General features: G+C 39.6%; 1 protein-coding gene across 1 annotated transcript in view; it reads right to left on the bottom strand.

Annotated features, from left to right (window-relative positions):
• Positions 1 to 25,640, bottom strand: part of DNAH5 (dynein axonemal heavy chain 5) — a 297,391-nt gene that overhangs the window by 135,694 nt on the left and 136,057 nt on the right. Inside the window, exons 25-35 of the mRNA XM_072807314.1 lie at positions 23,775 to 23,993; positions 22,685 to 22,747; positions 22,157 to 22,395; positions 20,754 to 20,994; positions 18,462 to 18,661; positions 15,426 to 15,579; positions 13,190 to 13,353; positions 10,020 to 10,176; positions 6,330 to 6,542; positions 5,330 to 5,554; positions 3,780 to 3,952 (exon numbers count right to left, since the gene is read on the bottom strand). Coding sequence (XP_072663415.1) covers positions 3,780 to 3,952; positions 5,330 to 5,554; positions 6,330 to 6,542; positions 10,020 to 10,176; positions 13,190 to 13,353; positions 15,426 to 15,579; positions 18,462 to 18,661; positions 20,754 to 20,994; positions 22,157 to 22,395; positions 22,685 to 22,747; positions 23,775 to 23,993 — 2,048 coding nt within the window. The remainder of the gene's footprint in view (positions 1 to 3,779; positions 3,953 to 5,329; positions 5,555 to 6,329; positions 6,543 to 10,019; positions 10,177 to 13,189; positions 13,354 to 15,425; positions 15,580 to 18,461; positions 18,662 to 20,753; positions 20,995 to 22,156; positions 22,396 to 22,684; positions 22,748 to 23,774; positions 23,994 to 25,640) is intronic.

Genomic DNA, 25,640 nt, shown 5'->3' with positions numbered 1-25,640 from the left:
GATGTCAATGCCTCTGGTCTTTGATGTTTGTAAGTATTAATTTTAGTGAGGAATTCTTCTGTAAAAGGGCAACAAATCTTGCAATGGAATCCCAGTGACTGACAGAAAAAAAATAGTGAATCAATTCTCCCATGATCAAGATAAAGAAAAATAAGCAAATGAACGTTTAGGGGGAGACAGGCCAAGACAAACTTTGGAATCACTTCTATTTATATACTTACACCTACTTTGCTTTTAATGTTCTCAAGTTTTTTTGATAAAGAAAGATGGACAAGACAATGAACATAGTGAAAGAATTTAGCTGCAGAGAAGTTTGTAGAACCTGATACCCATATGTAAAAATTAAAAAGAATTTTGACGTACAAGCAATAGAAATTTCTAGAAGGAAAGGGAATAAGTTGCTTGTTGTTTTTTAAAAACAGGAGGAAAAATTGACTCTTATACTTTCAACTGTATGTCCTTCCGTACTATTTAAATTTTTCACCACAAAGATGTGACTCTGAAAATAAACATTTCTTTCATTCATTCCGAAAATTCTTATTTAGCACCTATAATGTGACAGCACTATTCAAGGAGCAGTAAATATATCACATCATGGGAAGTCCACGGCAGTGCTTTAGCTGACATCCTAAAGGAAGGAAACAAGTTATTTAAAAATAGGGCACAGAAATAATAAAGCTGGTTGGGAGGGCTAGGGAAGTGGGGATCACTGCTTCATGTGGCAGGTATGAAGACCCCTCTGAGATGACATTTAAGCAGAGCCTGGAAGGAAGTGAGGAAGCAAGCTAGCTATGCCTGTGCTGAAGGGAAAAAGAGTTCAGGTCAAGGGGACAGCAAATGCAAGGGCCCTGAAGCAAGAGTGTGCTGTCCAAGGAACAGCCAAGGAGCAAGTGGCTAGAGTGAAATGAGGAAAAAGAAACAGAAAAATAGCTGGAGTCAGATCGTGCAGGTCACTGTTGAGGATACTGGTGCTTATTTTGGGTGAGATGCAAAGATAGTGGGGGGACTGAGACAATCTCTTTGTTATCTTTTTATGATGACAGAACATAACTGAACTGAAGATAGACTATAGGGGGCAATGACAAGTGTAGGGAGCCTGGTTAAAAGACCATTGTAATAATCTAGGCTAGAGATTATGGTGGCTCGGACCAGTATGACAACAGCAAAGAGGTGAAAAGTGGTCACATCCTAGATGAATTCTGAAAATGGTGCTGAGCAAACTTGACAGTAGATGGGATGATGAAGCAAGAGAAAAACAGGAAGGCATCAAGGATGTTCCAAGGATTTTGGCTTGAGCAAATGAAGGATGGAATCACCACTCGTTAAGATGGGGAAGACTACAGGAAGGCAGGTTGGTGGGGAATGATCAAACACAGTAAGTGCAAATTCCCTGTGTGTGTCCAAGAAAACACCTTACGCAGGTGTTTGTGTCTGGAGTTCTGGGGGAAAGCCCTGGTTGGGGGCAGACTGGGGGGGTCTACATATAGATGACACCTAAAGCCACATGAGATCACCTGAGCAGTGAGTATAGATGGACAAGAGTCCTAGTGGTCCTCTGTTTAGACCAGGAAGATAAAGAGGAACCAGAAGTAGGAGTACAAAAGGACAACAGGAAGAGTACAAAAGGTCAGGAGAGTGTGGTGTCCTGAAGCTTTGTAAAGAAAGTGGATCAAAAAGAAGAGTATGCTCCCCTGTGCAAACCTGGGCTCTCTGATGGGCCAGGAGAGATGAGAATGAGAAATGACTAGTGCACTGAGCAGCATGAAAACCTGCGTGGCACTGTCTCAGAGAGGGGAGACAGTGTGAGAGGCAGCATAACAGCCCCCCGAGAGATCCACGTTCTCATCCCTGAAACCTGCAAATAGGTTTCCTCAAATGACTAATGGGACTTTGCAGCTATAATGTCAAATGCCTTGGATTACCTGTTGAGCCCAATGTAATCTCACAAGTCCTTCAGAGGGGAAGAGGGAGGCAGAAAACTGGGTCAGACACAGGACCTAAGACGGGGGGCGGGGGTTGCAACCCACTGCTGCTGCTGTGAAGATGGAGGACAGGGAACAGCCCTGGGCTTACAGTCAGCAAGAAAACTAGCTGCAGGCCCTGCACTGCCAAGAAAGCAATTCTGCCAACAACAGGAGGGGTTTCTGCCTCAGGGACTCCAGGAGAACCCCGTTGACACCTGATGTTGGCCCAAGAAGACGGGTGTCAGACTTCTAACACACAGACTGTAAAACCATTCGTGTTCTTTGACCTTCCAAACTTGTGGTGATCTGTTATGGGGTCAATAGAAAACTAATACAGAGCCTAACTAGAGTGAATTAAAAATAAAATGGGTGAAGAAGAATAGGTGCTTTTGAGGAGTTCTAATGGGATCGCAGAAATGGAAAAAAAAAAAAACAAAAACGGAGGGTTCGCCATAGGATTTTCTTTCTGGTAGCAATTACAGTAGCTTTGTAAGTTGATGAGAATGATCCAGCCAGAAGTAGAAACTGATGATGTTCCCAGAGAGGAAACCACTGTGGGTGGAGATGTGGCTTTGGAGGGGGGCAGCACAGACCATCCGTCCGGAGAGCCGACTAAACCAGGGCAGGCACTTTAGCAGACCCATGAGTGGAGACTGAGAGCGCACCTTCCCCACCAAACAGGAAATGTGGTCTTCACTAGCAAAGGAGAGAGGGGAGTGCTGGGGGTCTGAGAGGACAGAAGGTGTAAATGGACTGCCTGAGCCACAAGTATTTCAAGGAATTTGTCACATTTTATGATTATCCACCTCTCCATGTCAAAACAAAGAGAAACACTTTCAAAAGGAGGTCCAAGGCACCCAAAATAAATCATCTTCAATCCAGGCATAAGGACTAGAAAGACGATGAAGAGGAGGAAAGTGACAATAAAGTCTCTCTAGTGAAAGCATTTCATTTAGCATCATGAGTGAGTAGAAGGAGCAATCAAGCAGCACAGGATTAATGGGGTTATTGTGTCAAATCTTTATGTTTTGTCTGATAACACTTTTAATCCAATAGCCCAGAGTTTCATTTCAAGAAAATGGATGATATTCAGCTTCAGCTTCTACTTAAGCCAAATACTGATTTTAACACTCAGCCATTTTGTCAAAATAAGTATTCAGTGCCTCCCTGAACAGAGCATATACACAATTAGCTGATGCCAAAAAGTTTACAAGGGACTAAGAGAATTACAGACTATGAGCCGTGGGAGGGCTATTGGAGACAGCCTCGTTCATCTTACAGATGAGGAAACTGAGTCTCGGGAAGGTGCAAGGCACTTCTGGCTAGCACAGTTACTGTATAACAGACAGGAAAATTAAGAGCACCAGATGTCCAGGCCAACGTGCTCCCCATCACTTTTCACCTGTATAGATATTCAATTTCTTTCCTGCTAAAAAATCATCTTAAGTGTCTCTAATAAAAGCAGGTGCCATGGTCCCCAAAGCAGCCCTCAAAGGCCAACGGTGATTTGCACCTATTGACACATGGCAATCAATTCCTTTTCTTGCCCATTTGATGTCCATTGCGGTCACTGAAACTTCACCTCTCTATGACTGAAAACAGAGGAAGTAAAGCATTTTAGTCACAATCCCAAATTCCAAGCAGAGACCCATGTGTAAAGCTAAAAATACTGAATTTCAAAGACTTTGGCATAAAAGAGCCTCTAAACCCTAAAGAGACATTATGCAGAAATCCCCTGAGTAACTCAAGAGAATAAAAATGTTGGGGAGGGGCCAGAGGGAGAGAGGTTGTGGAATCACAGAACCCCTCCATCACCTGTCTGTGAGTGGAGTTATGACAAGCCTGTCAGTGCAGCCTAGAAATTCATTCTGGTATATGAAAGCTACATCTGTGATGTGAATCATCATCTTGTCAGAATCTTCGTTAAAATAAAATCTGCACTGTTTCAGCCACTCAAAGTCTGTAGGGCTCTTGATATGCATGTGACACTGAAATGCAAAAGATATAGGTTAAAGCTGAGATGAGAACCACTCATTAAATATGCACATTAGCATTTATGTAGATTATAATGGGATGCAAATGGAACTCAGAGACTACCCAACTGGTTCAGTGATGTCAACTACATCACCATCCAATCCATTCATCTACTGATCACAGAAGGGACACTTTAGAAGATACAGGAATAGAAAAATTCAAGAGAAATTCCTAATTGTGCCCACCAATTTAAAGAGCAGCACATATTTTAATAGTAAGATAAGTCACTTCTCAGGTTGCACCCTTAAATGCCCCAGCCCTAATCATAAAAAGTACAATCTACGAAAAACATATTTTGGCATACAAAGACAGATGAAACACTCTCATTAGGAAAAAGGCATCTCTTATGATTATGACAAAATACACTTTGGGGTCTTTTTAATCCATTCATTATTTTTCCTTAAGATTTGCAGCAGGCCAAAATGTCTAACATCTAAATGGCAGGTTATTGCCCAGCAATGCTTTTTGCCTGAAATTTTTAACCAAAATTTTAAGCTCTTTTCATCAATTTTCTTTGACAAATAATAAATCTAAAATTATCTGGAGCCCTTTATTTCTTAGAGAGGCAAACAGTGTGCTTAACTGTTAAGAGAGGAGATTAGACCTCAGTGGCCTGAAAGAGCTGCTCTTCTTCCCAGCACATCAGAACCAATCTTTTATGATCTTTTTTACATAATGGGGTAAGACACGATCCAGCAAATTATTATGAAAATAAGAGCTTCTTGCCTCTTATCTAATATTCTATTTTAGAGTAGAGGACAAATTTCATTTCTTTTCATACTTTCTGTTTTCTATAGCCTCTAAACTCTGTTCCCTCTTTACAGGCAAAAATCTGCATGACACCTGAATGTCACCAACCCATATTAGGAAAGGCCATTTGCAGTCAATGACATAAAATGTAGCAAAACAAGTTAAAGATAGGGATTTATCAAAAGCCTTTGGAAAAGCACAAAGCCACTCCACTAGCAGTGTTATTTATTTTTCTCTAACAAGAAACTGGTAATCCTTAACTACTAACTAACAGGTGCACAAGACAAATGAAAGCTTTTTCAAGATACTACATGGCAGCTTGGTGTTAAAAATGATCACATAAAGAATTTTAAAGATAAGGTCTAATTGCTCAATAACATCTTAGCAGAAATCATCAAAAAGTGACTGAAATCTCAGTTAAAAACTGAAAAAGAAAATCTGACAATGTCTCATCATGAAGATGACTCTGCCTCAATCTAATCTTTTCTTTGAATTCACTCAATCCAATTCCAGTGGGTAAACACAGATAGTACCTAGTATTTGCTCTTCTATATATGCCATAGCATTTATAAAGCATTTACCAGGTCATCGAAGATATCCCTTTGGTGCACATGAATAGTAATCAAAGTCTCATATTTGACCCGTTCCATGGAACTCAGATCTTTTGTTGTGATGCCTATCAATGTGTTCAATAGCTCCAGAAAAGACTGATTGGTTTTCTGCATGATTTTTTTATCATATTTGGCATTTCTGAGGGCTTCTTCTGAATCCCGTGTCCATATCATTTGAATTCCCAATAATCCAACCTTATGGAAACAAAAAAGGCTTTATAATGTGTATGGCATATTAATTTATTTAAATAGAAATTACAATACAGTAAATAATTGTGATTATTATGCAAATTTAAGGCCATCCTTGATTACATCAACTTGGTTCATTATTTGGAAACCTATAGAAATTCTACTCATACTGTACCTACATACAACATGTGTCCACAATTTTTCCCTTGTAATATTAAATCATTTACTGTTAAAGACATGTTTCTGTGTTAGATAGACTTTAAGTTACTGGAAGGGAAAGAATATGTCTTCAACCTGTTTTCCTCAAACACAAGATTTACACCTGGTAGATACTCACAAAATCTTTTATTGATCATAATGGCTAAGAAAACATCACTTTCTGTATCCTAATGCTAAAATATATTTCTCATCCTCTGGCAAAGCATACACTCTGTACTTTTTTATGATTTATTTAGTAAAGGGATTCAGCAGGAAAAAGAACCTTTTAAGTTAAAGAAAATATAAAGAAAACATATATATATAAAACACACACACACACATATATATATACGCACACACACACACACTATTTGGTTACATATATATGTATATATGTGTATGTATATAACCAAATTATCTGTAGCTGAAACCTTTAAGCATGTCTATAGTAAGAAATCCTTATGAAAATCCTAATTCTGGTCCAGACTTAAATTATAGCCAGTTGTGTAGCTTACAACAGACAATGTATGAGATCTAAAATGGCTATTTTGTAGAAAATACTTTCCAATTTCAATACACTGACCTGAGCAGGGAAGGAAGAAAGAAATTCAATCAGCTGGAAACCTGTTTCTTGAATATTTGCAGCTGCCTGGCGAATCACAAGATGTAATGAGGACTGAGACTCCTCCAAGAGAGAATTAAGCCAAATTTCCACGTTACCCTCTGCCATCACAGGTTTATCCAATTCAATAGTCTCACCCTCTCGAGAGGAGATTGACAGAATGCGATCATAGATCTATGGCAGAAGCCAAAAAAAACAGGCATATTCACATAAAGAATGAATTCCTCCACTGCCCTCTTGTCAATGTTATCCATCCCAAAGGAAGTTAAGCTATAGATTATAAAATAAAAGGCAAAATATGATATAAAATCAATTTCAAACTCACATAAAGAAGTTGCCCATGAAATCTAAAAGGGAATACTAAAATACTAAATCAATTCCAAATAGTCTATACTTGAGGGGGGAAAGCTTGTTTTCTAAGACAAGTACTCAATACAAAGGTGATGATCAAGAAAAAGTCTTGTTTCCCCAAATGAAATGGGATATTATAAGAGCCTGTCATCCACATCACAAGCTTACCAAGATGACATGAGTAATGACCAGGTCACTATGATCAATGCAAACACCTTACCAGGCAAGTCCAATTCTGTAGTAAATGCTGTGCTCCTTACAGGAGCTCCTGGTGGCACATAACATTTTCTAACTCAAGCCCAGCTCCTCATCTGGTCCTCTCACCTCAGTTTCCATGCAGCATGGCCTCATGAGAATAGCACACTACCTACTAAATACAGGTTCAAATGGTGCTTTGCCATTCATTAACCACACAATGGTGGAGGACACATCTGAGACTAAATTTCCTGCTTCTAACTAGTCAATTAAACACCATGCCTGTCCTGCTTCCCTACTCACTTCACAGGCTGTTCGTGACAAGTAAATAAAATAAAGCAAACTATCGACTAAATACAAATGCTTGTTGCCACTATTGTTCTTTTGTAAGTGGAATATTGGTCCCTTGGGCTCCAATGTAGGACTGTATTAATGAACCCCTCTTAGTTATAGATAGACACGGTCTATCTTCTGCTAAGACTGAAGTTCCACAGCCTGTCACTTACATGGTCCCTTTCCAAGTCCTGAATATAAATTTATATTTACAATTTTACAAGAGTTAGGACCCACAAAAACAGGACCTGCCCCTGGTTGCAGAAACATTATGGTAAGAACAAATGGCCAAAAAAGCAATGCTATTTATTTTAAGTAATTGCTATGAACAGTGGCTAAAAATGAGGTTTAATTTATCCTCATGGCACAATGAGACAGTGAGATGCTTCACTCTAGAACATGAAATCCTAGTGCAGAAGGATTTGAGCAAAAACATCAGTGAGAAATTCCTGTAATTCAATCACTTTTATAATGCACACATCCAGGGTATCTACAAGAAACAATTATTTTAGGGATGCCTGGGTGGCTCAGTGATTGAGCCTTCGGCTCAGGTCATGTTCCTGGGGTATCAAGTCTCACATTAAGCTCCCCAAAATGAGCCTGTTTCTCCCTCTGCCTGTGTCTCTGCCTCTGTGTCTCTCTCATGAATAAATAAAATCTTTAAAAAAAAAAAAAGAAAAAGAAAAGAAACGGTGATTTTAAACCACAAAGTCTGTACTGTCCTCCCTTCACCTCTATCCATCCTCCTTTGTCAGAGCTTTGTTGTAGCAGCTCAGCCTTTTCCATCCTGACTGTGCAATCACTTCTGACACTGATTTCCATGCCCCCTCCTTCTAGTCTTCCTCCAATACTGAGCCAGAGAATCTTTCTGAGACACAAATCAGGTCACTTCCCTGTGTAAAAACCTCCCATACCTTCTGTCACATTCAGAGCAAAGTAGAATTCTGTAGCGTGATGTACTTGGCCTTTTGGAATCTGGCACATGTCTCCTTCTCCCCCTTTTCCCTATGCTCACCACTGCCTATTAAATGCATAGCCCCAAAATACATTTTGCAGTCTTAAGCCCCAGGACCTGTGAATGGGACCTTACTTGGAAACAGGGTCTTTGTAGATGTCATTAAGATGAAGATGGACCCTAATCCAGAAACTGGTGTCTTTATAAGAAGGCAATTTAGACACACAGGAAGAACATATGAAGACAAAAGCAGATATCAAAGTCACACGTGTATAAGCCAAGCAATATCCCCAGTTGCCAACTGCCCCAGAACCTCAGAGAGAAGTATGAAATAAATTCTCCTTCAGTAGGACCCAACCTTGCCAACACCTTAGTTCAGACTTCCAGCCTCCAGAACCGTGAGAGAATGAATTTCTGCTGTCAATCTAGAGCAACCCTAGCAAATCAACATCCCCCACCCACACTACTGACAACCGGCTGCCCACATCTTGAGACCCTGGTGCCTCTCTTCCTTCTGAGCGTGCCCCACTTCTCCACCTGCCTGGCTGTGTTCCACCTAGCTTCAAAACATCAGTTCAAGGACCATGTTCTGTGCCTGAAGCCTTCCCTGACAGCATCTCCATGTGCTTCATGCATAATACAAGCACAGCAAATCAGTAATTATCAACTTTAATTGTCAAATTTCAGATGAATGCTGTGCTGCATTAAAAAAATGACTTCAGGGGATCCCTGGGTGGCGCAGCGGTTTGGCGCCTGCCTTTGGCCCAGGGCGCAATCCTGGAGACCCGGGATCGAATCCCACATCGGGCTCCCGGTGCATGGAGCCTGCTTCTCCCTCTGCCTGTGTCTCTGCCTCTCTCTCTCTCTCTCTCTCTCTCTCTGACTATCATAAATTTAAAAAATTTTTTTTAAAATTTAAAAAAATGACTTCAGTATGGATCATGATAAAGTCTTCCTTGGAACCAGGACTAGCACCACACCTGGCACATACCCAGGGGCGGGAACTTATAAATCCCTGGCTTTTGACTGCTTGTGACGCAGAGGTCCACTACTGCACCGACTGCACTCTAGACAGACCCCCACCAGAGCATGGTCCCCTGAGGGGTGGTGTTCTTGTGTCACGCACGCCATGGGGCACATGGCAGTTGCTCAACAAGTGCAGACCGCATGCTCCGATGAATACATGAACAGCACTCAGGGTCTACAGGAAGCCCTGGGGGACGACTGAACACACTCAAATAGAAGGGTCACTCTCAGGGAACTGGCTCAAGGGTTGAATTGGGCAGCAGCTCCTGGCAGCTGTGCAAATGGAGGCATCCCCGCATGGAATGGGCTTCTCTTGGGTCCCCAACAAGTCCACAAGTCTAGAAATTTGTTGGAGGCATTTAAAAAAAAAGGTTTTGATCAAGCATGATGAGAAACAGGGAAGACGATCATGCCAGAAACTTCTGACACTTGACTCCAACAATCAAGTCATAGAGGCAATTCTGATGAGTGAAGGCACTCTTTCCTGAACAACTGGTTTCTTTGGTTTGTCAAATTTCTAAACAGCTAACTTGGCACGCAAAGCCATGAATGCCACTGACGATGCATTCCTAATCATCTTTAAACTATTTGTTATTCAAGTTTACACTTTAGATATTAAGAAATCACACAATCCTGAATGCAAAATGGGCCCAGAAGCATTTTTTTAATCACTGGCTGCCAGTGAACAGACAGGGAAAGTAAACCTTTGTAAACACCTGAGAACTACTTCATAAAGACAATGCAGGAGTAAGAGATGGCAACTGCTGGCCAGCAGTTAGAATCAGGCAAACCTTTTCGTGGAACTTGACAGTTTTGATGTTGTCAAACACATTCACCAGATGGGCTTGTATCGTGTGTGTGTCTGATGCCTGCCCCAGAATCTCCAGGAGTGCCGGGTCTGACACAAAGAAAAACCGGGGAAAGCAAAGTCGTTTTTTCTCCAAGTATCTAAGTGGGGAGAAGAAAAGACAACCTTTACTGGGGCACCTGGGTGGTTCAGCAGTTGAGCGTCTGCTTTCAGCGTCTGCTCCCGGGCAGGGGGTCCTGGGATCGAGTCCCACATCGGGCTTCCCGCAGGGAACCTGTTTCTCCCTCTGCCTGTGTCTCTGCCTCTCCCTCTGTGTCTCTCATGAATGAATGAATAAATAAAATCTTAAAAAAAAAAAAAAGACAAACTTTACAAACACACAAAGCAGGCCTTTCTATAAATAAATTTATCTGGATGGGGAAAGGGGGAAAAGATCTTGAAACAACCTAATTTCCCCACATACTGTTGTGCTTTTGTTTTGTTTTCTTACTGATCTTGCCAAGGAGCATTCCATATTCTGATGAAAAACAAAATTTTTTCCCAGGATTGGTAGGAGAATTTCTTCATTTTTCATAAGTGTAATGTATACATTTGACTTCATCTGCAAAATCTAGTACTTTCTTTGTGAAGGACAGAAACAATTACACACAGGGAGTTTTGGGTGTTCTGGTTTTGCTTGCAAGCTTGGCACCGTGACAGCAAAAGGCTACATATCATTCTTGGAATTGTATCCTGAAGAATGCAGCGAATCCATCATTGAAGCCGAAGCAAAATCCAGCTCTGAATAACCTGTGTGGAGGGGCTCTCGTACTGCTCTCTGCTCCAAGAATTACTGAAACCCAGGGAATGTTCCTATCACTGCCCTGCTTTCAACTGTGCTTTTGCATCTAAATTTGTTTATTTTGTGATTCCTTATGTTATGGATATATTTTTTCTGTTATTTTCAGATCAATTCCTCTGTAACTTCATTTTCTTGCATACTTCAATACAAATATTGCAGTTTTCATTGCATTTTCTTTTTTAAATCATATCAGAAATCCTTTTAAAACTTTCTTTTCTTTTTAAATTTCTATTCCTTCCTTGTCATGTATGTTTGTTTGTTTCCTATGTAAAATTATGGCGGAAACAGTCTCACTGCATAGAGGCAGATTCTCTTCATAGGAAGGTAGAGTTTCTACAGTCTTACCTTTATGCTCACAGTGTTTTATGTTGTTTGTTTTAGCTTCTATTTTCCTTATTCTACACAGGCCAATTTCATTTTAAATATCCCAATCCATCTTATTCATAGAAGCTTGATCTTTACTCTTTATTGAAAATAGAGAATTCCTTATTCCTTATTCTTATTAAGAATAAAAAAGTCTCACCAGTCCCCCCCCCTTTACCTGTTGCCCTGTCACAGTCTGATTCTTATGAGGAACCAGGTAATGTTGTCCACCCGGTTAGACAAAGATGAAAGGAGGCATGTGGAATGTGACAACCAAACCTCTGTGATAGAGTAGACAAGACAGTTTATTTCTGACCTGTCTGAAGTCCCTTCTTTTTTTTTTTTTCTCAAGTCCCTTCCTATTGATGCAGATCCTCATCAGCTGGGAAGAGAGTTATCCTCCATAAACATTAATACTCAAGTGTTGATATCAGGACTACACAGTTGGTCCCATAACCTCTCAGAAGCAGAATCAGAAGCCAAGAAAAGCTCAGTAAAAACTGTGGATAATTTCAGAGCAACTTTTTCCTCCAAGGAGTTATAAAATAATGTTGAAATGCCAAGTGATAAAGCATGGGGAAAAAAATGAAAAAGAAGAGAGGAAGGAGCATGTTTGTATGCATGAGCAAGATCTATAGGAGAGGAGAAGTGAAGAAACGTAACAAATCCAGCTGCAGGTAGACCAGCAATACGACTCTTTAGCAAGTTTCTCAAGGGCAACTGAGTCCTGTGTGATGTCCCCGTGATTCGTGCCCCTCAGCCTTTTCAATGTGAAGAGCCCTGAGAGCATGGAATATTTCTATCCTTTTCCTCTTTCCCTCTGGCCTGAGGCTGGTGGGAGACTGGATGGCCATCAAGTCAGGTCTCCATCCAAGAACTTTAGAAGTGCTGCAACACAACTGGTTGTGCTAAATAATCATTATAGTTAAAAAGGATGGCACCTCATCAACCATTCGAGAACAAAAATCCTTTTGTCAAATGTCCTTCAATAGTCACTTGACTTCATTCAACAATTTTATAAAGCATATTAAATCATTCATAGTTTTTTTCTAAAAATTATTTTGGAGGATTTGCTTGCTAGTGGTTTTGTTGTACACTGGAAACTAATATAATGTTATATGTCAATTATACGTCAATAAAAATAAATTATAAATGGAAGCATGTATAGTTAACTGTTTTTACAATATTACTATTTAACATATTTCTGCTCACATGATTTAATCCTGACTAGCCAAAAGAAAAGAAAAATATCTCTTACTCTTGGAATTCACCCAGCCTCCACATACGTGTGTGTGTGTGTGTGTGTGTGTGTGTGTATACACTGAGAGATATATGAAGCTCCCATTTCTGTATAATCTTGACTACATGTGTACATTATTACATTGTTCATATCATTCTGATTCATATGATGAAATATTTTGCCTCTTCAGATGTTTGTCCAAGAAGGAAATCAGAAAAGTATGTGTACTAATTTTAAAAAGCAAGGGTTGGGGATCCCTGGGTGGCGCAGCAGTTTAGCACCTGCCTTTGGCCCAGGGCACGATCCTGGAGACCCGGGATTGAATCCCACGTCGGGCTCCCAGTGCATGGAGCCTGCTTCTCCCTATGCCTATGTCTCTGCCTCTCTCTCTCTCTCTGTGTGACTATCATAAATAAATAATTTTTTAAAAAAAAATTTAAAAAAAAAAAGCAACGGTTGTATGAGAATGTTTGCAAGATCTGGTCCCAGTGATGGAAGAAGCCTTAAGTCCTATTCCCACATCAGAACAAACCCAGCAAGGGCTTGCAGAAAATATGAGTTACCGAGCTACCAGTCTTAGCTGTACAACAACATCACACATGAACTAAGTTTTAGCAAAAGAAAATCAATGTGGTTAATGCTATCTAGTCCCTCTGGTCCTTTCATCTCTAGGATGCTAAGAGAGCCTCCATAGGGCCAGTTAACTTACCCAGTGAGAGATTTCTGGCACATTTCCAACTGGTCCAGCAAGTGTGGTAACAGCTGCCCCATGGTCTCATCTCCAACACAACACTGAACCACATTTGGCATTTCATGAGCCCGGGTCATAATCTTCACCCAAGATTTATCGATATTGGAAAAGCGCTTGGCTTCCTATAAGAACAAGATAACAAAGCACACTTGAACGCATTTGTGATCTCAAAGACAGAGCATCTCACATACCTTCCACTAAGGCCAGATTTCTGACCAGTCTGGATACCCCAATTATACATGCATGAATTGTCAGACATGTTCTCTTTCAATTCCTCTTCTGTACCATCCCACCCCCTTTCTTAAATGAGATACGCCCATTTTGTTAACTAAAAAGAGACAGATACAGAAATGGAAATACAATATGAGACAGCTTGAGAGAGAAGAGCACTCCCAAGCTTTTTTGACAGTCATCGCTAAATAAAGTGAATTTTATGTTTTTTCAAGTTCTACTCTGAGCATTGAACTCTTTGCATATCTAGGAAACAACATAAACAATTAAAAATAAGATACAAAATGTGGGGTACCTGGGCAGTGCAGTCAGTTAAGCAACTGCTTCTTGGTTCTGGCTCAGGTCAGGATCTCAGGGTTGTCAGAACAAGCCCCATGTTAGGCTCTGCATTCAGCATAGTCTGCTTAAGCCTCCCTCTCCCTCTGCCCCTCCCCACCTGCACTCACTCTCTTTCTCTCTCAAATAAATAAATATACAATACAAAATTACAATATAACCCTATTATTGTGATTTTTTAAGATTTTATTTATTTGGGGATCCCTAGGTGGCTCAGCGGTTTGGTGCCTGCCTTTGGTCCAGGGCGTGATCCTGGAGTCCCGGGATCAAGTCCGGTGTCGGGCTCCCTGCATGGAGCCTGCTTCTCCCTCTGCCTGTGTCTCTGCCGCCCCCCTCTGTCTATTATGAATAAATAAATAAATCTTTTTTTTAAAAAAGTCCAAAATTCTTTTCAAAAAAAAAGAAAGATTTTATTTATTTATTCATGAGAGACACAGAGGGAGAGGCAGAGACACAGGCAGAGGGAGAAGCAGGCTCCCTGTGAGGAGCCTGATGTGGGACTCAATCCCAGGACCCTGGGATCATGCATGACCTAAGCCAAAGGCAGATGCTCAACCACTGAGCCACCCAGGCATCCCAAATGAAATTTTTAAACATAGATTTTTTTTTCAGAAAAGAAAAGTGTAAAATGCATGGATTACTTTGAGAGAGTAGAAATAATTTTCGTTTTCTTTCCTAAGATTTTCTATTGTTTACCAATAAGCATGTACTCTCGAATATGAGAGCAAGACACCCCACCCAGTTCTTTCAATATCATATGTGAAAACTTTCCATTATTAAGTCCAATTTGGGATTCTCTTCCACCCAGAAAGAAGAAACACATGCCCAAATATAAAAGCAAAAATAAGTACTTAAAATTTCAGTATGTGGATACATTTCACCAGTAGGTGAAACATACATTGGCTAACAGATCTGTCCTCTATAATGAAACTGAAAACTCATCATGGCAAAAAGTAGGAAACCTAAGCAAAGAGAATACTCAACATAATCGTGCTTCTAAAACTCAAGGATATCATTAAAACATTATAATTTTGCAAATGACTTAAGGTAATTAAATAAGAATCCTTGAGATTTGGTAAAAAGGTCTTTTACAAAAATTTCAAAATATGACACTCTATATTCCCATGAGATGATTAAACTTGATGAGAGAAATTTACTCCACAATCTTGAGAAGAGGGCCTTTTTGTTCTGGAGATTTTTCCTGCCTGTTTCCTGCCCTCAGTTTTCCAGTACAGATATAATTGGTCTACTGTACAGCGTGGGTTGTTTTAAACTATCGGTAGTAGAACAAATTATCCTACCATTGTCGAGATAACGACTCCATAATTCTACGCTGTTCCAAACTCTACCTTCAAATTACCTGAAGAAGTATATCAATTATGCAGGCATTCATTCTTTGTTTTTTTAACCCTCTGTTTCCGACAAAACTTCAGAGTTCTATAGCATTCACACCCCTTCTTCTCCTCAATTGCCCTCTTGAAAAACAGTTCAACGGCAACAACAAAAAGTTTGGGGAGGGTGTGGCTCAATAAAAGTTGAGATAGTATTACATTTTTAAAGGAATTATTAGTTATTAGATAATTCTATAAGTTAAAACCCTGATAATACCAGAAGGAAATTCTCAAACCTTGGGAAGCTGCTTGGCAATATCTCCTCCCACAAAGACAGCTTCTAGGTAAATCCACAAGTTCTGCACCATCATCCAGTTCTCAATGATGTCTGTTGAGTTGGATAGGCACTGTACCCACTTTTGAATTTGGGCTTTGAATGGCACATTGTACCTAAAATGAAAAATAGGTTCAGCATTTTGGGGGATTTTTGATGTTTTCTTTTCATTGTTGTTGTTTTCAAACTAGAAGATTTTTTTATCTAAATTTTTTTTTAATTTTTATTTATTTATGATAGTCACACACACAGAGAGAGAGAGAGAGAGAGAGGCAGAGACATAGGCAGAGGGAGAAGCAGGCTCCATGCACTGGGAGCCCGACGTGGGATTCGATCCCAGGTCTCCAGGATCGTGCCCTGGGCCAAAGGCAGGCGCCAAACCGCTGCGCCACCCAGGGATCCCTTTTTATCTAAATTTTTACCTATTTCTTTACAAATCTGATTATGTTGCTGGCTTTGTTTCTTTTAAGTTTTATTTATTTAAGTAATCTCTATACCCAACATGGTGCTTGAACTCACAACCCTGAGATCAAGCGTTGCATGCTCTCTGATTGAGCCAGCCAGGTGCATCCTATTGCTGGCTTTTAAAATGCTACTACCAAGTGACTAATCCATCGCTATTTACTGGGCACTGCTCAACTTTTTCTTTTTTGATCCAGAGCACAGAGAGGTGGGAGACATGTCATCTGAGGAATAGACAGGCATTAGATTTGACTCCACCCAACTTCTAAAGTAATAAAATGCCAGTCATTGTTGCTACAGCCAAGGGAATAATATTCTTTCTGCTGATCTTCGGTGCCTACTCCAGGGACTCTCTCTCTGGTTTTTCATATAATATGGGCAATTACAGAGACCCTGGTGGAGACCAAACAACCAGTTCCATCTTCACATATGACAATCCCTGCCATCTCTCTAGCCTTCCCTTTTCTGGGTCTCTTTCCAACTTCCCGTTCACTCATGTCCACCTACTCATGTTTGTGTGTGTTATTAGGGCTTATACTAAATTTCTCACAGCCACTTTGCGGTCTCTCCCATAGTTAATCTATCTTCCCTTCTTCTTTCTTAAGACAGAAGCCGAGAGTGGTCTTGCAATGTCTTTTCTCCTTCTCTTTAGAATGAGAACCTCATTTCTCCCTGGACACACGGCTGCCCAGTTACAACTCTGAATTTCCCAGCCTCCTTTGTGCAGCAGTGTGCTGTCCCAGGACTAAGTTCCACATCAGTAGTTCTCAACCTTGGCTGTACTCTGGGATCATCCAGCAAGCATTAAAAACAACTCAGGCCTGCCTGGGTCATACCTCCAAGACACTCTGACTCAACCAGTCTGAGATGTGGTCCAGACACTGGGATGTAAGGTCCCTTGGTGTGTCCGGTATCTAGCCATGTCTGAGAACCAGTCTCCTGGATGAGAAGTAAGTGGCAACACTGGATGGAAGAGGGAGTATGGAAGAGAAGAGCCACAGCTGGGAAAGACAGAAGAGTGAGCCAGACAAAGCTTGGGTCCCAGATGATGGGTGGAGCTTCTCATCAACCCAGTGCTTCTTTTAGGTGAGAGACACACAAACTTCAGTCTGATGCAAGCAATGTTGTATGTGGTGCTTCTGTTATTTGCAGACAAAATCCTAACTGATTACACTACTTATCACTGTTCTCCCTCTTTTTCTTCTCCCTATTGATCCATTTCAACAGACTATGGACTTGAAATTTTCTCAAATATTAGTCATATTAGTGAATAAAATTTTCATTTCCATACTCTTAATTGTTAAACAGACTGTTTTAATATTCCACATATTTCTGGGTGTGTTTTATTTATGCTTTTCACTAGGATGCAGTTCCATAACAATGGAGGTTTGTGTTTTATTCACTCTTCTATCTAGAACACGTAGAAGAGCACAAGGCACATAGTAGGTGTTCAAAAAATTTGTATTGAACATTGTGTTCCTCACACAATTCTTGTCTGTGGATTCAATGCCATTAGTAAGGATAGTTGATCAATCGCTAACATAGATCACTTCTACTTAATTTATATGTGTACATTTTCTACCTCTCTTATTTTCTATCTGTCCTTCATTCTACTTGGATATGAATCACAACCAAATTCATTAAAACTGTCAAATCCTAAGCAGCTCAGAGTAAAGGTTATCAATGGTCTAAATATCTAAGATCTAATTTTATATTACATATAAAACCAAGTAACCAAGTAAATGTGAAGAAGAGAAATTTTTATCTAAATAGTATTAAGGGGTTATTAATCCTTTCATTAAAATTATCAATACACATATACACGAAAAAAGGAGTGACATTTGAAAGAATGCAATAAACTCATATCTCAATGATACTCACATGCTACCTATTACCATATATTTGAAAAGATGCTGGAAAACAAAAAATTATTTCAGAAAGAGCAAAGGGAAGCAATGAACCAAGGAAATGTTAAGTTCATGAGTCTAAGACTCACGTGTCCAAAGTGTGATGGCTTTGCTGTTAACTGTCAAACAGAAATGTGAGACTAGAACCATTATGTGCTGTTTTACTTCTCTTTATGAATTAAGTTCATTCTGCATCTTAATCTGTCATCTCATTAAAGTATGTACACAACTAAGAGTTTCTAGTCCACAGATGTTGGCACAACGATTTCCCAAACAGAACGATTATTCTGAAACTCAGCCTAATTTGCCCTGGACTCCAGAGCCTGTCGAGCTGTCAGCTGTGCAGTGAGGCTTGTCAGCAGCGAAGTTGAAACGTTCTGCAAGATCTAAGTGGCTAATTACATGTTACATTACTTTGTCCAGTTGATGGTCTCAGACACATCACACAAATAGAGGATAATGAAATAAAAACAGGACTATACATGACGTGCCAAAGGCTAAAATTAAAACAAGGATGTTTAACATTAAGTAAATCATATGGGGGCTATTGCTGCATTTTAAAAATGAATTTCCCTTAAAATGTTTGTTACAAGGGTTCCCGAATCTCAGGGGAAAGATGGACTTCCTACCTGTTGCTCAGTAGGGAACCCAGCAACATCAAGCTGTCCTCCATGCTGGCGATGATTTCTGAAGTGCTGTCTCCCCGCAAGAGGAGCTCTCCACGGGTCTTAAAGCTGCCAAAGGTGAATGCTTTGCTGTCCCACTCATTGGTCACCTGCTTCAGCTTCTGTTCAATGTCCCTCTCTTTCATTGCACTGATACAGATGTCCTATGAAAATTGCAAGCTCTAGTTTTATCACTTGAAAGTCACACATCCTTCTTGAACAGTCTAGATTCAGCAAAGGTCCTAGCCTCACTATTTGCTTAATCCGTATCTATAAATACTTTTTTTCCAGCTGTAAATGCAATATAATAAATGGTGTATGTGTATATAGATATACAATTAGGGAAAGAGATGAAGATAGAGATATTACTAAACAACAGAACTTTAATTTGTAAAATTTCCTACCACACTCTTCGAGAAAGAAAGATGACAGAAAAGACATGCAACAATGGAATGCTGTTCAGCCGTGAGAAAGAAGGACATCCTGCATTAGCGACAACATGGATGGACCTTTAGGGCATTAGGATAAGTGAGATAAGTCTGACAGAAACAAATACTCTATGATATCCCTTATATGTGGAATCTGAAAAACCTAACTCAGAAAACAGAGTGGAATGGTGGTGACCAGAGGCTGGCAGAGGGGGACGGAAACAGACGTTTAACGGTACATACTTGCAACCAATAGATGAATAAATCCTGGAGATGGACTATACACAACAAAACTATATTATAAATATTAAACTTTCTAACAGACTAGAACTTAACTGCTACCACCAATAGAAGAAATGATAATTATGTGGCGCGACAGAGGTATTAGCTAACACCACAATGACAATCATGTGGCAATATAAGTGTATCGTGTCAATATATTATACACCTTAAACTTACACAATGCTATATGTCAATTTTTATCTCCATTTGGATAAAAAACAGGTAATGTAATAACCTTTTAAATTTTGAAACTCTAATCAAAGACTCAAAATTTAATATGTCTCTGATTTAATTCTAGAGCTAAATCAATGCAGTATGATTTCTGCACCTGATTTTCCCAGGCTCCTCTGCAGCCATTTATTCCTGGGCCATTAGTCAAGCCATGTCCTTGCCCTCTTTCCATCTCATACTGTGCCCGCTCTCTGGGTAAGCTCATCTACACCCACAAAGTCTGTACCCTTTCATGTCTTCAGGTAAAACCCACATCCATTTGCCTACTGGGCCTCTATGCTTGGATCTACAGGGAATCCCAAACACATTCTGTGAAATATCAGACCCATGCCCCAAATCAAGTTCTTTGTATCTTGTCTTTCATCTAAGTCCCTTCCAATAATTTCCTATCTCAGTGATAAGCACCATCATTCACCAAGATCTCTCAGCAGGAAACCTAGGGCTCCCCCTTAGCCCCGCCCTTTTTTTCTCCTACTATGTTCCCTCCCTCACCAAATTCTACCTAGCTTTGCCTTCTAAAAATCTCCTCAATCTTTCCTCCTCTCTTCAGCTTCACTACCTGCCCCCTCATCCAACACACCATTATCTCTTGTCTGAGATATTCTTATAACCCCCTCGTTGACTTTCTCATCATTCTCATTGGCCCATCCCCTAATCCTTTCTCCACACAGTTACCACAGTGATCCTTACAAAATTCAAATCCAACCATGTCATCTCTGCTCAAAAGAGATCTCTCAGATACCTCCCCACTGGTCCAAAGACCAACATTGGTAACACACACTCGCCATGCTGACATTCCTCTGGTTTCCCAAACACACCTCAGACCCTTCACACCTGCTGCTCCACCTGCCTGACACTATCTTCTTTGCACTTTCCAAGCTCCTCCCTGCCTCACCACACAAGCACATGAACATGTACCCCTGGCAGTCATAAGCATGTACCTCCATGACTTTATCAACTCCCAGCCCCTAAACAGGTTAAGCCTATTACTGTAGGCCATCATAGAGCAGATACTTTTACTTCAATGGTATTTACCATATTTCATAACTATACCTTTATACGTATAATTATTTCACTACACAAATTATGTAATGACCTATGAATGCAGAAATACATCTTTTATGTCCCCAGCATTTAATACAAAACCTGTCACATAAAAATTTGATGAAGGAATGAAGAGCTGAATACCTAGAAAAGTTTTAATGTCCTTAGAATGGTTTACTGATCCCATAATCCGTAATGTAGGAATACTATCAAAAGAAATCCCATGAGATCTTCCAATGCCCCACCACATCATACTTTCTATCAACTGTACCTCTATTTCATCTTTGTATTTTAGAAGAGGGGCCTCCATGATATTTCTTAACTTAAAGGTTTCTTTCCCCACATCCATAGTATGCCCAGTGAGAGCAGCTATAGCTTTCCAGTGCCTCTCCATCATGGCCTTACTGGCCATGTGCTCCAGGAGCGGACAACATTCACTGAAATCATCAATGGTCTTCTTCAGATCCAAGAAAGCCTGCCAGTCTTTCAAGGCCCGGGGCAGTTTCCGACACCTGTAAAGTAAAGCCACCATGAGTGGTGATTCAAGGATGAGCCTGGACGTATCCCATCCAAGACTGTCTGCTAGCATTTCCATCAGAAATGGTCATTTTGCAAATACCCACCATTTGCTTCAACGTGGATGGAACTGGAGGGTATTATGCTGAGTGAAATAAGTCAATCGGAGAAGGACAAACATTATATGTTCTCATTCATTTGGGGAATATAAATAATAGTGAAAGGGAATAGAAAGGAAGGGAGAAGAAGTGGGTAGGAAATATCAGAAAGGGAGACAGAACATAAAGACTCCTAACTCTGGGAAATGAACTAGGGGTGGTGGAAGGGGAGGAGGGCGGGGGGTGGAGGTGAATGGGTGATGGGCACTGAGGGGGGCACTTGACGGGATGAGCACTGGGTGTTATTCTGTATGTTGGCAAATTGAACACCAATAAAAAATAAATTTATTATTAAAAAAATGGTCATTTTGAATACCTACCACATTTTCAAATCTCATGACTCACAGGATTATCTGTTATGTTATATTAATTTAACATACTATTAACATAATGTTAATATAACATACTATTCTACATTATAGAAAATTGCTCCTCTCAATCAGGAAAGTTTTTTTTCAATTACCTCATAAAAATTAACTAGGAAAAAAGGCATTATTTTAAAAGATAGAGGTGCCTCCCAGTTAAATTCAAGTCTACAAACATGTATTAAGAGGCTTCTAAGTACAAAGCACAACAGAGCATACCAGGCTGTCAAACAAAAAAAAAAAAAAATATCAAATGACCCTCTATTTTCTTTGGGTTCACTACTTAAAGGATATAGAAAAATCAGAGGACTCTTGTTTTTATTACAGGAAGTCATCTCACATAAACTTCAAATGTTGGTAAGTGTAATATAAATACAGATCAGCTCCCTCCAAGATGCAGAAAAGCCCCTGACCATATTCATCCAGGTTTAAAGGATGTGCTTGTCTCACCTCGCACACACAGGGGTAATTAATAAATAGTGTCTGACAAGGGTGATGTCAATAGACAATGGCAATGCAGCACAATGTGCTTTCAAAACATCAAAGGGTGAGAAGAGAATTTGACAGCCTATCAAAAAAAAAGAAAGCATTTGAGATTCAATAGCTCTGGGCATGCTAAACATTTAATTTCTCACCTGTTCTGGAATTCTGAAAGTTCATTGTTGATTTTTTCAATATTCACTTCTGACCAAAGGATATCATGATAGCTATTTACAGTTTCTATGACGCTGTTGTACAGAGTGTATATTTTCTGTAGAAGATTTAATTGCTTCTTTATTTCAAGAAGCTGAGGATACTGAGTAACTGGCAGACCAAAAAGCTCCTCTCCTCCAGTATAGGTGATGTATTTCCGATAGATATTATCAAACTGATTCTAAAGAAAACATAAGTGAAAACTCATCAAGATGATTTACACATGAATAAACATGTAAATTTTTAAAAACTGGCAAATAAGCAAGCATGTATGATCTCTGAGCACATGCAAGTAAGAACAGTAAATAACTATAGCTAGTTACATAGAAACTAACTCTAATTATAATCATCCCAACTCACATTTTTTTTTAAAACATTCCACAATAGGCCTTTCCATATTAAGGAAATAAATGTATGGGCCTAAAATACATTTTGGTGGTTTAGAAGGTCATAGAAATTAAAAAGATTACCTGAAATATGATAAGCCTATCACTGGCTTCCTGGGGTTTCAAGCCACTAGCCATTGGACCATTCTGAAACAAAAAGTTAAATATACAATAGAATGAAATGTTGCTTATGGATTTTATGAGCTCAAAGTATTTGCATGCTCTCAGGCATGTCACATAAATGATAGAAAACTTCATTTTTTAACTGTAGGAAAGTACTCAGGAAAGTGACTCGTTTGGAAATATTTTCAAGTCTAAAAAATACCACAACTTCTAAATAATACCACAACCTCTCAATTTCAAGAAATTTTGAAAATTAAAAACAAGTACTATTCATCTCTTAGGTGACACAGGCAAAGAAAAGTCACTAAGCACTCTGTAGGAAGCACATATAACATCTGGCTTTGAATTCAACACTAATGCCATGAAACTCAGATTTTACCATTCTCATATCAACTTGCGAAGTGACCTATAATCTTGACATTCCCAACAGGTTTTCCTACATTAGAACACCTTCAATAAGTGGATTTCTGTGCTTTTTCTTCCATGAAGTTAGTGCAGGAATCCAATCTCATAAGTTTATTAACTTTGTGGTTTGGTGTGTTTTTCCTACACAATAGATACAAACCATACCCTTTATTCTACATATTTCCACTCTGTAGTATATTATAATTGGCTAGAAATGGGTCTTATTATACAACATTCCCAGTAGAAGAGTTGGCACTAAAACTCGTAAATGAGTGACAAAAACATGAACTCCATCTGTCTCATCCACCTTTGTGCCTTCGGCACCAAGGGCAGTGCCTGGCTCACGCCAGGTACCCTGTGGTGTTTGTGGAACTAAGGAGAGCTGTCGAGGGAGGGCTATACTAACCATATGCGAATAGTATTTGTCTGCACAAATTTAGAAAGCTATCAAACAACTTCAGGAACAGAACAGTCATATAATATGGACAGTGCTTTTAAATTCCTCATTTCTTAGACTGCCCTCATGAAAATAAAATTCCCATTCCTAGAGAATTTCATTAAACTTGATGTACAATCTTTAAACCCTTTGCATGTTCCATTCCCAGACTTCCCAAAAAATACAAACAAAAAAAAGCTAGAGTTGTACCAAATCATAGTCCAAGTAGAACTGGTGACAGTCCTGGAGGAAGATCTCCACGGTGCTAATAAGTTCCTTCCTGAAACTGGGCTGCAGTGAGACTAATTCATTCTGAACTTCACTGGCACGTGCCAGAAGCTTCTCCCAAGAATAACGCAGAGTATCAACTTTGTCCATCTCTTCCTTCGCTATCAGAAGCCCATATTTGTTAAGCAGGGCATAGGATTCCTACACAAAAGAAGGATAATTTAATTTCTGGCAGTCAAATGCATAAATCTATACATTTATTTATTAAAGCATTTATTGAAGTGTTGGAATGGAAAATATCCACATGTTAGGGAAACGGCCCAGAGAGTTCTACTATTCTTCTTGCAAACTCTGAAAACTTAAATGACCAACTGAGCCCCCTAAGCTTTGGTTTCCTCATCTGTAAAATGGGAGAATTCCCTGACTGCTTCACAGGATTTTTGCAAATATCAAAAAATAGCATTTTAAGTGAATTTCAAAAACCATAAAAATTATAAATCATTATACAAATAAAAGGTATTTTTACTTAGGCTCCTTAATTGTATTTTAAGACTGAAATTATATCAAGTAAATGAAAATAAAGTAATCTAACTGCTAATATTAGGATAACAAAATAAATCAGGGTTTTAACTCTATCCCATCTCATTTTGTTGGTAAGAGGTTCCAATACTGAGACACAAGAGGGAACTCATGCATTGAAGCCTGAGCCAAGTCACTACCTTCAAGATGAAAAATCCTAGATGACTCTCTTGGCTAATAGATTAAAACTGGCTTTCATGAAAAAGGATTTTCCCTAAATATCCCTACCCTGATCTCCCACCATTAGTTCTCCCTATACAGGTAGTTGAATACCTAATCATTAATTCGGGGAAGAGACTATTGATTTGGGTACACCTAGCCCAGTGCCTTTCTCCATCTTACTTCTTTCTCCTTGAATGCATTCTTCTGGTCTGCATCCCAGTACCAATCAAGCAAAGTGGGGAAACAGAGGGTCCTGCAGCTTTCCAATGCTGCCTCTGATTTGTGAGTAGGTTCAACAATTCTGGGATATAGTATTCACAAGTTCATGGTGTGTCTGTACAAATTTGGGTGATAATGGGAATACGGGAGTTGTATACCAAGCCATGTCTTCCAAGAAAGTTCTACCAGGAATGAGGTTGTATTTTGATGTTGACAAGTTAGGTGTTTGTTTTATCTTGACTACCGGACTATAGTTTTGTCTGAATTCATAGACAGGGGCAAACAGAGGTGTCAGTTACTGGGCCTCCTCTTCAAACTCCCAGCAATGCTCCTGGTTCTACATAAAGCAGGGACTCTTCACCTTATGTTTCAATTCCCAAGAAGGGCACAGAGTACCATATGATTTTCTTGACTCAATATAGCAACAGTGCAAACACATGGTCATCTGCCTCATTATCATGGTAATTTAAAATTTTCTAAAATTCAAAGAGGGATACAGAAAATGTGAGATTAGTATACAATCCTCACCATCAGAAATTTAAGTCCATACATTTAAGTTACAGTGTAATAAAAAGATATTTCTTCTGGAATTATTTTAACGCTACAATTACACTGATCTCACTTAAAAGAATAGCACAGTAAACCATTCCTGAGCAAACATATTCATATAGAAGAGAAAATATGAAACAGTACAATTAAAAAAGTAACGTGGGGCAGCCCAGGTAGCTCAGCAGTTTAGCTCCGCCCTCGGCCCAGAGTGTGATCCTGGGCATCCAGTATCGAGTCCCATGTCGGGCTCCCTGCATGGAGCCTGCTTCTCCCTCTGCCTGTGTCTCTGCCTGTGTGTGTGTGTGTGTGTGTGGTGTGTGTGTGTGTGTGTGTGTGTCT

Source organism: Canis lupus, chromosome 31 (genome assembly GCF_048164855.1).
Source record: "Canis lupus baileyi chromosome 31, mCanLup2.hap1, whole genome shotgun sequence".
NCBI classification, from domain to species: Eukaryota; Metazoa; Chordata; class Mammalia; order Carnivora; family Canidae; genus Canis; species Canis lupus.
This window is presented reverse-complemented; position numbering and strand designations above follow the sequence as displayed.